This window comes from Aedes albopictus, chromosome 1 (assembly GCF_035046485.1).
Source record: "Aedes albopictus strain Foshan chromosome 1, AalbF5, whole genome shotgun sequence".
Classification (NCBI taxonomy): Eukaryota; Metazoa; Arthropoda; class Insecta; order Diptera; family Culicidae; genus Aedes; species Aedes albopictus.
The window spans coordinates 335,319,231-335,331,528 of NC_085136.1; the positions used below are offsets into that span (position 1 = coordinate 335,319,231).

The window sequence follows — 12,298 nt, forward strand, 5'->3', positions numbered from 1 at the left end:
AGCAATATACATCGGAGACTTTTGGCCTGGGACTCGCTGCAGCATTCATTGTGCCAATTGCATCGATACCCGCAGCTCTTGATATTTCATTGAATAAAACGCCATCCATAACGACCTTCCTCTGAAACATTTGATCACCGGGCCTCTCCTTTGGAAAAAAAAAAATCGCTTATTCCGGAACGTATCCCACTTCTGAGTTTGTAGAGATAATAGGGGTGCTTAGTTTTACAGTTTCTGACAGAATGATCTTTATTTCCGTTATTTCAAAAGTCATGGCCTGCTTACAATCATCTAAGTCTGTTAAGTCCGTCCGAGTACAGTAATATTATATACTAGCTGTCCCGGCAGACGTTGTACTGCCATTTTGGTTGTGATTGTTTGACAGCTGTTGATGGCTCATTTTGGCACCGCACTCTAGATTGGGTTTGTTGCGATCGCATTGAATTTCCTCCCCGCTCTTAAGAATTTCAGTAATTTTACAATTTCACTTCTTCTAAGTTGATTTTCGTAACTTTTTCTACTTATAAACACAGCCGTCATGAATACGTTTCGATCAATGCAAGAGTCATGCTGATCTGTTCACCCGTTCTTGAGTTTTGTTGCCTCAAAGGGAAGTCAAACTCATTTTTATATATATAGATTTACTACAATCACTAGTCTTTTGCTTTGTAACGTTCGATGGTGCTTCCCGGATTGGTTTTGACTTTGAAAACCCACTTGTTCTTCAGAGCTTTCCGTCCCGTCGGAAGTTCCACCAGATACCACATCTCGATCGAGTTGTACGTATCGAATTCTACCTCTGCTGCTTCAACCCATCGATTCCAGACGTCCCGACTTGGCGCTTCCTGCAGCGTATCAGCATCATGATCTCTTGCTGATCAACTCTCGTTAACACCATCGGTTCGACGCTCGAATCGTTGTCCTCCGGAACCGGAACCTTCGCTACCTGACACTCATCCAGTATTACTACATCCCGACTCTCGAAACCTTGATAATTCCTCGAGTTAAACATTCTGTGGTAGTCGAGTTGATCTGGGATGATCACAGCAACCGGAGAGTAGAAGAGACTGACAGGAGTGTGTGGATTACAGTCATCGATAGACAGCAGATACGTTCACCAGTGATGCTGCCTTAGTATAAATTAGAATGGACTAATCATTATCTATTAGAGTTCGTAACTACAATATATCAATAAATACCACATAATGGCGACGAAAATCAGACTCACGTGTGCACGGGACGCTGGAGTAAGTATTTTGCTTAAATAAAAAAAAAAAAAACATCTCGCCTCGAAAGAGGTGGATGCAAATCCAACCGGTGCGGGCAAGAATACTTCGCCTTGAAAAAGGGAGGTGGCTTTGCGGTGGATGAAAATCTAACCGATGCGGGCAAGAATATCTCGTCATGGTAAAAGGAGGTGACTTGCGGCGGATGAAATTCCCGCCAGCATACATGGTAGCGGACAATACCGACTACACCATAGCGTAACAATACAAGCGATTTACTTAATAAAAATGATTGGTGTAGGTACAAGCTGGGCAATGCAGACATCAAGAGTCCGCGGTGGCCGATCGAGCGGTTCACGCAAATGCTGGACCGCTTAACGACCGTGCTAACAGGGCGAAGGCCGGTGGTAATAGCGGGTGACTTCAATGCCTGGGCTGTGGAATGGGGAAGCCGTTTCACGAACCAGCGGGGTCAGATCCTGCTAGAAACACTGGCCATCTTAGATGTCGACTTGGCTAACGTCGGTACCAAGAGTACCTATAGTCGAAATGGAGCGGAGTCAATTATTGACGTGACCTTTTGTAGTCCTGGCTTTACAAGTAGTCCGAACTGGAGAGTAGATGATGGCTACACTCACAGCGACCACCTGGCGGTTTGCTACAGTATCGACTACAACAACAGCAGACAGCGGATAGAAGAAGAGGCGGCTAGGCCAAGGCCAAGCCCTCGTAGGTGGAAGACATCATACTTCGACGAAGAGGTATTTAGGGAAGCGCTCCGCCGTGAGCGAAACTTACTCGGTTTAGACGGCGACGAGCTGGTAGCGGTGCTCTCACGTGCGTGTGATGCGACCATGCCTAGGCGAGTCCACCCTAGAAATGGGAGGCCACCGGCTTACTGGTGGACCGACGCGATTGCGGACCTGCGCCGCGCCTGCCTACGGGCTAGGCGGCGGATGCAGCGAGCACGATCAGAGGAAGAGCGAAACGAACGGCGGATGGTGTTCGCCGCTGCAAAAGCCGCGCTCAAGACCGAGATAAGAGCAAGCAAAAAGGCCTGCTTTGAGGGTCTCTGTCAGAGTGCCAATACGAACCCGTGGGGTGACGCCTACAGGATCGTTATGGCCAAGACGAGAGGTGTGATGGCTCCTACAGAGCAATCTCCAGAGATGTTGGAGGGGATCATTGGAGGACTTTTTCCGCGTCATGATCCTAGTCCTTGGCCTCCTTTCGTAGGACAGCCGGGGACTGGGGCTGGCGATGAGGAGAGGGTCACCGATGTGGAACTTGCAGGGATTGCTAAGTCCCTTAGCGTAGGTAAGGCCCCAGGTCCGGACGGAGTTCCGAACCTGGCCTTAAAAGCAGCTATTGCAGAGGCTCCCGAGATGTTCAGGTCTGCTATGCAGAAATGCCTGGACGAGGGAGTTTTCCCAGAAGCTTGGAAGAGGCAGAGCCTGGTACTATTGCCAAAGGCGGGGAAACCACCCGGAGACCCGTCGGCATATAGACCAATATGCTTGATTGACACGGCGGGGAAGGTGCTCGAAAAGATCATCCTCAATAGAATGTTGAGGTTCACTGAGGGCGTAAATGGTCTTTCGAGCAACCAGTATGGCTTCCGGAAGGGGAGGTCCACCGTAGACGCTATCTTGTCGGTTACAAAAAACCGCCGAGAAAGCACTCGAGCCTAAGAGGAGGGGAATTCGCTTTTGCGCGGTAATGACTCTGGATGTAAGGAATGCGTTCAATAGCGCCAGTTGGGCTGCTATTGCCGATGCGCTCTTGCGTCTGGGGATACCGGAGTACTTGTACAAGATTCTCGGAAGTTACTTTCAGAATCGTGTACTAGTCTATGACACGGAGGTGGGTCGGAAGTGCTTTCACATAACCTCAGAAGTCCCGCAAGGTTCCATCCTGGGTCCGGTGTTATGGAATGTCATGTACGACGAGGTGTTGAGGTTAGAGTATCCAGTGGGAGTGGTGATTGTCGGATTTGCCGACGATATTACGCTCGAAGTCTACGGTGAAACCATTGAGGAGGTGAAGTTGACTACCGACCACTCGATCAAGGTTGTGGAGGCGTGGATGCGGTCCAGGAAACTGGAGCTGGCTCACCACAAGACAGAGGTGACGGTTGTTAACAACATGCAGTCGGCGCAGCGAACGGAGGTCAGTGTAGGAGAATGCACTATCCTGTCGAAGCGCTCTGTCAAGCACTTGGGCGTGATGATCGACGATAAGCTTACCTTCGGTAGCCACGTCGATTATGCCTGTAAAAGAGCCTCCACAGCTATTGCGGCACTGTCCTGGATGATGTCCAATAGCTCAGCGGCGTACGCCAGTAAGCGCAAGCTTCTGGCTAGTGTTGCTACGTCCATACTTAGGTATTGCGGCCCGGCGTGGGGTACCGCGCTAAGTACTGAATGCTACCGACGGAAGCTGGAAAGTACTTACAGGCTTATGTGTCTGAGGGTTGCAAGCGCGTACCGTACCGTGTCACACGACGCTCTCTGTGTCATTACTGGTATGGTGCCTATCATCATTCTTATCAGTGAGGACATGGAGTGCTTCGAAATGCGCGGCACAAGAGGCATACGCAAGACTGTCAGGATGGCCTCTATGGTCAAATGGCAGCGCGCGTGAGATAGTTCAGGAGAGAGACGTGAGACAGGAAGGAGGACCCATAGGTTGATACCGAGGGTAGATAGTTGGATTAATAGGCGCCATGGGGAAGTTACATTCCACCTGACACAGGTCCTTACAGGTCATGGTTGCTTCCGACAGTATCTACACCGTTTCGGGCATGCGGATTCTCCCGAATGCCCAGTGTGCAATGATTTAGAGGAAACGGCGGAACACGTTTTGTTCGTGTGCCCGCGTTTTCGCACAATGCGTGACCGCATGCTTGCCACATGCGGGGAGGACACAACTCCGGACAACTTGGTCCAGAGAATGTGTAGGGATGAGATTAGCTGGAATGCCGTTTCAACGGCTATCACCCATATCGTCTGGGAGCTACAGAGGAGGTGGCGCGTGGACTCGGAGAATGGCTAGTCCAGATGCAGTACAAGAGGTGGTCCAGGGGTTCGAAGTCTGCTTCGTAGGTCATACCGGTGCCCTGCGGTCGAGATCGACCCTTACAGCGATTAAGTGGCCGCGGAGAGGAAGTCCCGGTAGCGGTGCTGTCGTGGCGTCAGTCTACTGGGTTGGATCCGAGCCCGCGGTTGGAAAGGGGTCCCCGGCAAGGGTTGGGGTAGGTGAGACCCTGCTGTCTGCAACCTACGGATGCATCTGATAGGGCCTGAAGGGTAGTGATACCCTTCCTTACGGGCAGGTCAGATCGGGTTGCATGTGGGCATCAGTTCTTGATGTCCGCTCAACAGTAGGGCGCGGGCGGGGTTGACCCTGCCCGCCTTCCGAGGACAAAGGGAGTGGCGAGGACCACTCGGGAAACTGGCTAAGCGCCAGCATGCTATCGTGATGGACTCTCCAGAGCGAGTCATCGATGTTCGTTGCTGCTAGGCTACGGCAGCTAACCTTGAGGGTGCGATATGCACTAGCCCCTCTCTGAAGCAATACCTTCTTGGTGGTTCCGGAGAGACGTAGGGTTTGGCGACCATAGGAATGTGTTTTAGTGGGTCGAGGAGAGAGTAGTCCTGGCTTCTACTGGCGTGTAGAAGACGGCCTTAACCCCACACTACCCTAACCTTCCTGTTAGGGTGTCTGATGAGCAGATTTATCCCCCTATGGTTTAGAAGGAAAAAAAAAGACATCAAGAGTTCGGCCGCGTCTGTGGCCGATAAAGTAGTGATATTGACGGCTCCGGAGTTGCGGCGAATAGGGTAGTGGAGGTATTTTGGACCGGGCAGGTATTTTGGCCCACCTAGGGAGTTTTATGATATTTATCACATAATCTCTACTAAATCTTGGTAAACTTTTATTGGAACACGAAAAGCATTCAACTATGTGATGACCTTTATTTTGGATATCGATTAAATATGCTGTTCAGTATCGAAACTAGAGAAAATGTTTTCACTTCCAATGAAACGCACGGAAAAGCACCAAAAACAAAGAAGGTCACAAATTTGTAGTCGGCTTCGAAGAGGTATTAAATTTTACAAATAAATATTTATTTCATGTGAATGTAGTTAGGGCCTTGTAAGAACTCAAAATAAACTGTTCTTAACCTCGGTGGAGCGATAATATTTATTAAAATGGTGGTTTGAGGTATGGTCAAAATATGTTCACCATAATAAGATGTGGACATATTTTGGACCACCAGTCAGATCCATCTCTCCAGTTCCTTCTGAAGGGATAAAACATTCATGCCAATAATGCAATGTACTCTGAAAACAGATAAATAGAATAAGATGGGACCTCCCGTGATCTGGGTTGTTATACGTTTATTTTACAATGAGATTGTTGTGGGTTCGATTTGTTCTAACTTGTTCTAACACCTTTTCGCCAAATTAAAAATTTCGATTCGATTTGTGTCCTAACAACTTTTTGACAAGTTGAAATTTGCAAGTGTTCAGTCATCCAGTTTAGAAAAGTTGTCCTTCTCGGCAATTATTTGATGACTGAGACAATGTGTTATCTAATGTATGTTTAACAAATTACGTATCATTCAAATTACTTTATTTTTGATGGCCTTTCCACTCATTACAATATGTGTGGAACGCCTTTATATTTAGCAAAATCACTAGACTTTCACACTTCCTAAGAAGCGTTACGTAATTTATGCATGGTGACTTACGTCATTCAATAGTGACACGTTTACGTAATATTTTTTTACACGTTTTGCGTAATATTTTTTATGAAACATCATACAACAATGCGTAAAAACTGGCAATTGCAACAAAATTTCATCTTTTTTTACCGTTACGTAATTTTTAAACGTTCCCTGCCTCAAGAAATGAATAGAAAAGATGTAAACTTCACGTAGTTTCAACTATGTTTAAATTTTTGCTGCGGTGACTTTCATTTCAGCAATTAATTGAAGTTTAATTTGGCGGGCCAAAATATGTGCACTTGGTGGTCCAAAATAAAGTCAGGTGGTCCAAAATAGAAGCCCAAGATCCTTCAGGAGTTTTGATATATCTTGTATTTACTACAACAATTTTGAGTTCTGTTTGGCCTTTTTCGACAGAAAACATGTTGCTCTACGAAATGCCTACTAAAATTATCCATATTTTAAAGTGAGAACCTTCTTTTTTCGCTGAATTGTTCATCCACTTCCTAAAGGGGTCCAAAATACCTCCCTTACCCTAACTCTGAAGAAATTCAATATAAAACTAGTCGATTTTACAAAATTCGTAAATTTGTATGTGTCCATTCAAGGATTAGAAAACATGCAAGTGGTATTCTGGTGAGCAGAATCAAGGGAAAGTCTGCGGACAACCAGATCGGTAACTGGACCCATGAACGGATGATCACTGATAATTGAATGTGGTAAATGTGGAAACCTTTGCCTGACTTGAGCCATGTCATTGAAAGATTGAAAAGAGTTGAAAATTTGGTGAGAACTGCAAAATCGAGTCTGGTAAATTCATTGAGAAGAATATGGGTCATATATAGAGGATTCGTGCCTTAGATCGTAATAATGAAATCGGTGATGTTTTGAGGGATCGGTTGTACCGGATCTTGTCCAAGGCCGATTTGGTCAGCAACCTGCGAAGGATCGAATACGGAACGAAGCCGTTCATGGAAGCCGGAGACGTCAGCATGGTCGTTCTGTTCTGGTCTGGCTTTCTTTCTTGCTGGACGTCCAACAGCAACTACGATAAAAAGTACGTGTGGGAATCGTCTGCTGGAGGTTGCTTCACCGTCCGTCAGAACACCGGAGAATCCCTCGGCCGTGGTACCAAGATCGTCCTCCACATCAATGAATATCAGCTGGAATACATGGAGGAGAGCAAGATCAAGGCCATCGTGAATAAACACTCGCAGTTCATTGGATACCTAATCAAAATTCCGGTAGAAAAAGAACGCAAGAAAGAGGTAAGTGACGATGAAGCGGAAGAAATGGACGAGAAAAATCAGGAAGAAGGCAAGAAGAAGAAGAAAAAGGCCGTCAAGGTTTAGTGTACCAAACTCTTGTCGTCGCCTTCAAGGTAAAGTGTACCTAACTCTTGTCATCGCCTGACACGTCCATCGTGGCAGCAATATTACATCATTCATTCTACTGGAGACACATAGTCCTTTGTTTTTGGGAAAAAATGAGATGTGGTCGAGTTGATCTGGGATGATCACAGCAACCGGAGAGTAGAAAAGACTGACAGGAGTGTGTGGATTACAGTCATCGATAGACAGCAGATACGTTCACCAGTGATGCTGCCTTAGTATAAATTAGAATGGACTAATCATTATCTATTAGAGTTCGTAACTACATTATATCAATAAATACCACACATTCGATAGACCTTGAATCACTCCAAATAACCGATCAGGACACACGGTCGAAGTAAGCCATTGCTCTTGACCCAATGACTAGTCATTTCGACAGATCTGATTTCCGTCTCGTAAATTCCTTGAAAGGGGTAACGGACATGCCCTTTGTCGGTGACCAGTCGAACAACTGTCGACGTCGCTTCCGCCCAAAATCTTTTGTCCAATTGCTGTCAAAAATTAGACTTCTCGCTCGCTCCTGAATGGTCCGGTTCATGCCATCCCATTTTGCTCCGGATTGTAAGGCACCGTCGTCTCGTGACGAATGCCATTCGCCTTGAGAAAGTCCTCGAATTGCTTACCGGTATATTCGCCGCCGTTGTCGGTTCCTACACACTTCAGCTTCCTTCCAGTCTGGGTACCGGATTAGGCCTTGAACTTCTTGAACGCCTCGAACACAAACTTTTTGGCGTCCAGAAAATAGACGAAGGTCATCATACTGCTCGCATTATCGATCAAGGGAACGAAAGAGATTTACTGTAAGGTCTGGAACACAGAGCACGTTAGAGATGTCTAGTCTACATCATTCACCTTCCACATCAGCATCCAGCTCGACGTTCCCCGAGGCCACAACCGGTATCTCGAAAACGTTCGTCACAAAAGAAAAAATATCACCACAATATTCGAATCCAGTCTGCCGTCCATTTGATACCTGATGCGTCCATTTCCATGACAGGAAACCTTCTCCAGCTCTTCTTACGGATATGCTTCAGATGCCGACTTCCTGAGGAAAAAAATCACTTTTCGGCTTGTTGTTTGGCCGGTTGCTAGGCCACACCAGTCGGTAAGAGCTGTACTTGTTCACTCACCATTTTGCAGCCTCTTCAACAGAACGGGTGTCAGGTTATCTCTACTCTTCTGGCTTAAGTAGTTATTCACCTCTGGTTCGTTGAAACTTCTTTCCGAAATTACTATCTTTGTTTGGCCAAACATGTTCTAAATGCCACTCCTTATCACAGATCTTGCAAATGTAGCTCCTGTATTGACACTTACGAAAATCATGATTACCTTTTCCTATTACTTTTGAACTTGCTGCTTCGGAGCAACGATTGATTCGATTGAAGTTTTGGAACCTAAAACCTAACAATCAGAAAACCGTTTTTAGGACAGGAACACAGGGTATAACATGCTACATGCCGTGGTATCATAGACTAATGTCAAGACCTCGATGTACCAAAGAAAACGATCAAATTTTCTGTGTCCAGTCCGGTACCCAATAAATATTCATTACCGTGTATTTTTTTCCGTGCAAATTACCTTTTGTGTAAATCATATTTAGCGTGTAACACCGATCTGACAGCTCTGACAGTAAGGGACTAAACATAAATTACGTAAGTGGGTACCGAGGTCACAATCTGTGAACTTGACTGCGTGATTCCTTCAGAAATTCTTTCCGGAATTTTCCCAGGAATTTGATCCAACATTCTCTACGAGTTTCTTCTGAGATTTTTCTAGCTTTTTTTTTATAAATTTCATCCAAGAAATCCCTCGGGATGCTTCTAAATATTCCTTCAGTGATTTTTCCAGAAGTTCTTTCTAGTATTCCTCCGAAAATTTCTTCCTGAAGTGTTTTAGTTGTTTTTTTTCTAAGATTATTTTAGGAATCCCTACTGGGATTTATCAAGGAGTTTCTTCACGGGTTATTTACGGAGTTCCTTCTGGGATTCCTCAGGATTTTCTGCTAAGATTTATCAAGAGTTCCTTTTGGGATTCCTCCACTAGCTTTTCCGGATTTCCTCAAGGAGTTCCTTCCATAATTCCTTACTGTGATGATTTCTCCTTCTGAGATTCCTACAGGAGCTCATCCTAAGATTCCTGCATAAGTTCCTTCACCGGTTTTTTTCCGGAATTCCCTCTGGGATGCCATTTCTCTTTAAGATTAACCAGACGTTGCTTCCGAGATTTCTCCATAAATTCTGTCTGTCTGGATGAATATCCAGAAGTTCCTTTAGTGGTTCCTCCAGGAGTACTTATTGAGATTCCTTCCTGGATTATTGTATGTGTTCCTTTTTGTGATTCCTTTAAGAGTTCCTTCCAGATTACTGCTGGATTTCTCCAGCAAATCTTTCCAGAATTCCTATTGAAGCTTATTCCTGGAGAACCTCTTTCTAGGATTCTTTATTGTGTGTTCCTTCACGACTTTCTACCATAATTTCTTCTGGAATACCTCGAGGATGTTGCGATTACCCGAGAATTCTTCTGCGATTCCTTTAGAAATTCTTTCCTAGATTGCTTCAGCAATTAATCTCGAGAATCCTTTAGGAATACTTTCCAGGATTCCTTTCAGAATTTCTTCAGGAAATCCATTTGAGATTCCTCCCGGAATTCCTTCTGGGATTTCTCCGAAAATTTGCTTTTGCATTTTATCCAAGAAATGCTTCTAGAATTCATCCATAAAGACTTGCGATATTTCTTTAAGAACTTCTTCCGTGATTCCTCCAGTAATTCCTTCTGTAATATCTGCACATTGTTAATGCAATTCTTTCGTAAGTTCATTCTGGAGTTCTCTCAGATATTTGTAATGAAAATCTTTCAGTAGTTAATACTCAATTCGAGGAGTTCCGTAAGGAATTCTGCTTTTAGTTTTTTTTATTAAACTTATGCAGGACGTCCTTCAGAAATTCATCCAACAATTTGTAAGGAGTAACTTCTGGGTGTCCCCCAGTTTTTTTTTATTCTTAATCACTTAACCTAATTTACAGCTCTTTTTGTCCACTAGGGCACTACGTGAGCGATTCCAATTGGACGCTGCACTTTGTACAGCGCCTACATATATTCTATTCTAATTCAACTATTTCGAACTGGTTCCTTGTGCTGCTTCAACTTTTCTACCCTGTCCACGGTAGAATGATGAGCACGATGATGCTTATGTATGGCTGCTGTTCCTTCTCCAGTCCGATTGGGGGTCCATTATGAGTTGCGGTTCGCCAATATCCAAATTCCGGGTCCGTTAGAGCTATATGCTCCGAAGAGGGTCAAGTGCCAGCTGCTCTCGTGGGGAAGAACAACTGACGAAAAATTGCAAGTGCCGGGGCTGGGTTCGAACCCATGACCATCCGCTCATGAAGCGAACGTGTGGACCACTGCGCCACGGGCCCCGACTGTCCCCCAGTTATGCCAATAGTTCTTGAAATTTTAGTGATATTCACTGCCAGATTACCACAATAATGTGCATACTAATTACACGCGCTCATAGAAATTCTCACCGGAATAGCTATTGAATTTCCACCGAATTTTCCTCGAAGCCATACCAACATTCGTCCGCAGTATGTCTTTTGAAAATCCACATGATTTTCCACATGATTTGCGTCGTATTCCCTGCAGCCTTCCGCCTATCGTAGACTGAACCGCTAATTGTAAATATAAGGTCAAAGTTTTGACTTCATCACACCCTTGATGTTCGTCTGGCTAACATGCCTTTTCATGTGAACTCGTATGCCTACTAATTTGGGATGTCCACAACGATTCTCCTACACAAAGTTGTATACGTTTTCAAGAAAACACTTGCTCAAAGGTCAACCATGTACGGCAGAATAAGGAAGGAAGTCTGTGTTGAACTTGAAGCTGATGCGTCCGCGTCTTATCAGAAAATCATTTCAATCCTCAAGTGCCTTGATGATCAACTTGAACTAATCACAGTTATCTACACCTATCAATGATTGTAGCTGGTCAACATTGATACCTACGAAGCTACCGCATTGCTGTTTACCTAGAGCTTACCGTTTGCGGACATTGGCTATAAGCAGTCGACGGTCATACGCCACCTCTAGATTCAGTCCTTTCCGAGAGTTGCTTCAGAAAAGTTCGAAAAAAATGACGAACTTTGTGTTGTTCTTTGTATTACTGGTGTCCACTTTCTGCGGGGTCCGAAGTTTGGAGTGCTATAGTTGCGATTCCGATCTGATGGATGCCGATTGCGACAGTATCAATACTCTGCAGAAGCGGGCCTGCCCGGAAGTGTCCGATTCTAGCTTGGTGTCGCTAACCTGCGGTTATAAGCGTGTTCAAGGTGAAGTTCTGAAATAGTGTATGAACGTCAGATGTCTAATTAGAATGTTTTTTTCAGTTGGCAACCTGACGGACCGAATCTTCCGTGGATGCATGGTCGCTGGCGAGTGCTACCTGCTCAACCGACAAGCCGAGCTGACTTCGAAGTATCGCATGGTGTCCTGCGTGGAATGCAACTCGGATCACTGTAATACGATGAGAAGCGGTGCTGGTCGACAGACAGCTGGAAGTATTCTGCTGCTACTTTTAGTGGCTATTTTTAAGAGTTTTGCAATGTGATCAAAGTAGACATAGACCCGAAGTAGACAACAAAGTAGTTTCTTATGACATACTGCGATGGAAGTCGGAAATCCGAAAACGTCTATCATGCGAGAACACAGCAGTCACGTGGATTGCTGTCATTTCCTCGCACACGTGATTTAGAAAGAAACAACAAGTGGAAACAACTGAATCGATTTTCCGTTGCATTGCAACGGAAAACCTTTCTGCGATAATCCTCGTCACCTGTCGTCTCAAGGTTCCCATCTAGTCTCCCTCACATGGTAATGTACCCTCGCTCACCAAGGCAACGGTGGCTTACTGCGCGATGTCGTCTCGCATTGTTTGTCTGTTTGGTG

The 12,298-nt window shown here is 45.2% G+C and overlaps 4 protein-coding genes across 4 annotated transcripts in view; 3 read left to right on the plus strand and 1 right to left on the minus strand.

The window, feature by feature from the left end:
• LOC134285824 (uncharacterized) overlaps positions 1 to 12,298 on the minus strand; it is a 392,906-nt gene that overhangs the window by 253,397 nt on the left and 127,211 nt on the right. The window lies entirely within an intron of this gene.
• On the plus strand, positions 1,206 to 7,310 carry LOC134284145 (heat shock protein 83-like). Its single transcript, XM_062842490.1, has 2 exons — positions 1,206 to 1,247; positions 6,804 to 7,310. The coding sequence occupies exons 1-2, from the start codon at positions 1,206 to 1,208 to the stop codon at positions 7,308 to 7,310; spliced, it is 549 nt and encodes a 182-aa protein (XP_062698474.1).
• On the plus strand, positions 1,206 to 11,306 carry LOC134286927 (heat shock protein 83-like). Its single transcript, XM_062848650.1, has 2 exons — positions 1,206 to 1,247; positions 6,804 to 11,306. Exons 1-2 carry the CDS (start codon positions 1,206 to 1,208, stop codon positions 7,308 to 7,310), a joined length of 549 nt encoding a protein of 182 aa, XP_062704634.1. The 3' UTR covers positions 7,311 to 11,306.
• Positions 11,433 to 12,010, plus strand: LOC115259220 (uncharacterized). The gene is made up of 2 exons (XM_029859747.2): positions 11,433 to 11,682; positions 11,740 to 12,010. The coding sequence occupies exons 1-2, from the start codon at positions 11,487 to 11,489 to the stop codon at positions 11,958 to 11,960; spliced, it is 417 nt and encodes a 138-aa protein (XP_029715607.2). The 5' UTR covers positions 11,433 to 11,486; the 3' UTR covers positions 11,961 to 12,010.

Bases quoted from the DNA above. Each gene is read 5' to 3' on its own strand.
- LOC134284145 (XM_062842490.1), top strand. From the start codon at position 1,206: ATGGCGACGAAAATCAGACTCACGTGTGCACGGGACGCTGGA. The intron at 1,248-6,803 runs GTAAGTATTTTG...GGTCATATATAG, and splicing joins CGTGTGCACGGGACGCTGGA to AGGATTCGTGCCTTAGATCG.
- LOC134286927 (XM_062848650.1), top strand. From the start codon at position 1,206: ATGGCGACGAAAATCAGACTCACGTGTGCACGGGACGCTGGA. The intron at 1,248-6,803 runs GTAAGTATTTTG...GGTCATATATAG, and splicing joins CGTGTGCACGGGACGCTGGA to AGGATTCGTGCCTTAGATCG.
- LOC115259220 (XM_029859747.2), top strand. From the start codon at position 11,487: ATGACGAACTTTGTGTTGTTCTTTGTATTACTGGTGTCCACTTTCTGC. The intron at 11,683-11,739 runs GTGAAGTTCTGA...TGTTTTTTTCAG, and splicing joins CGGTTATAAGCGTGTTCAAG to TTGGCAACCTGACGGACCGA.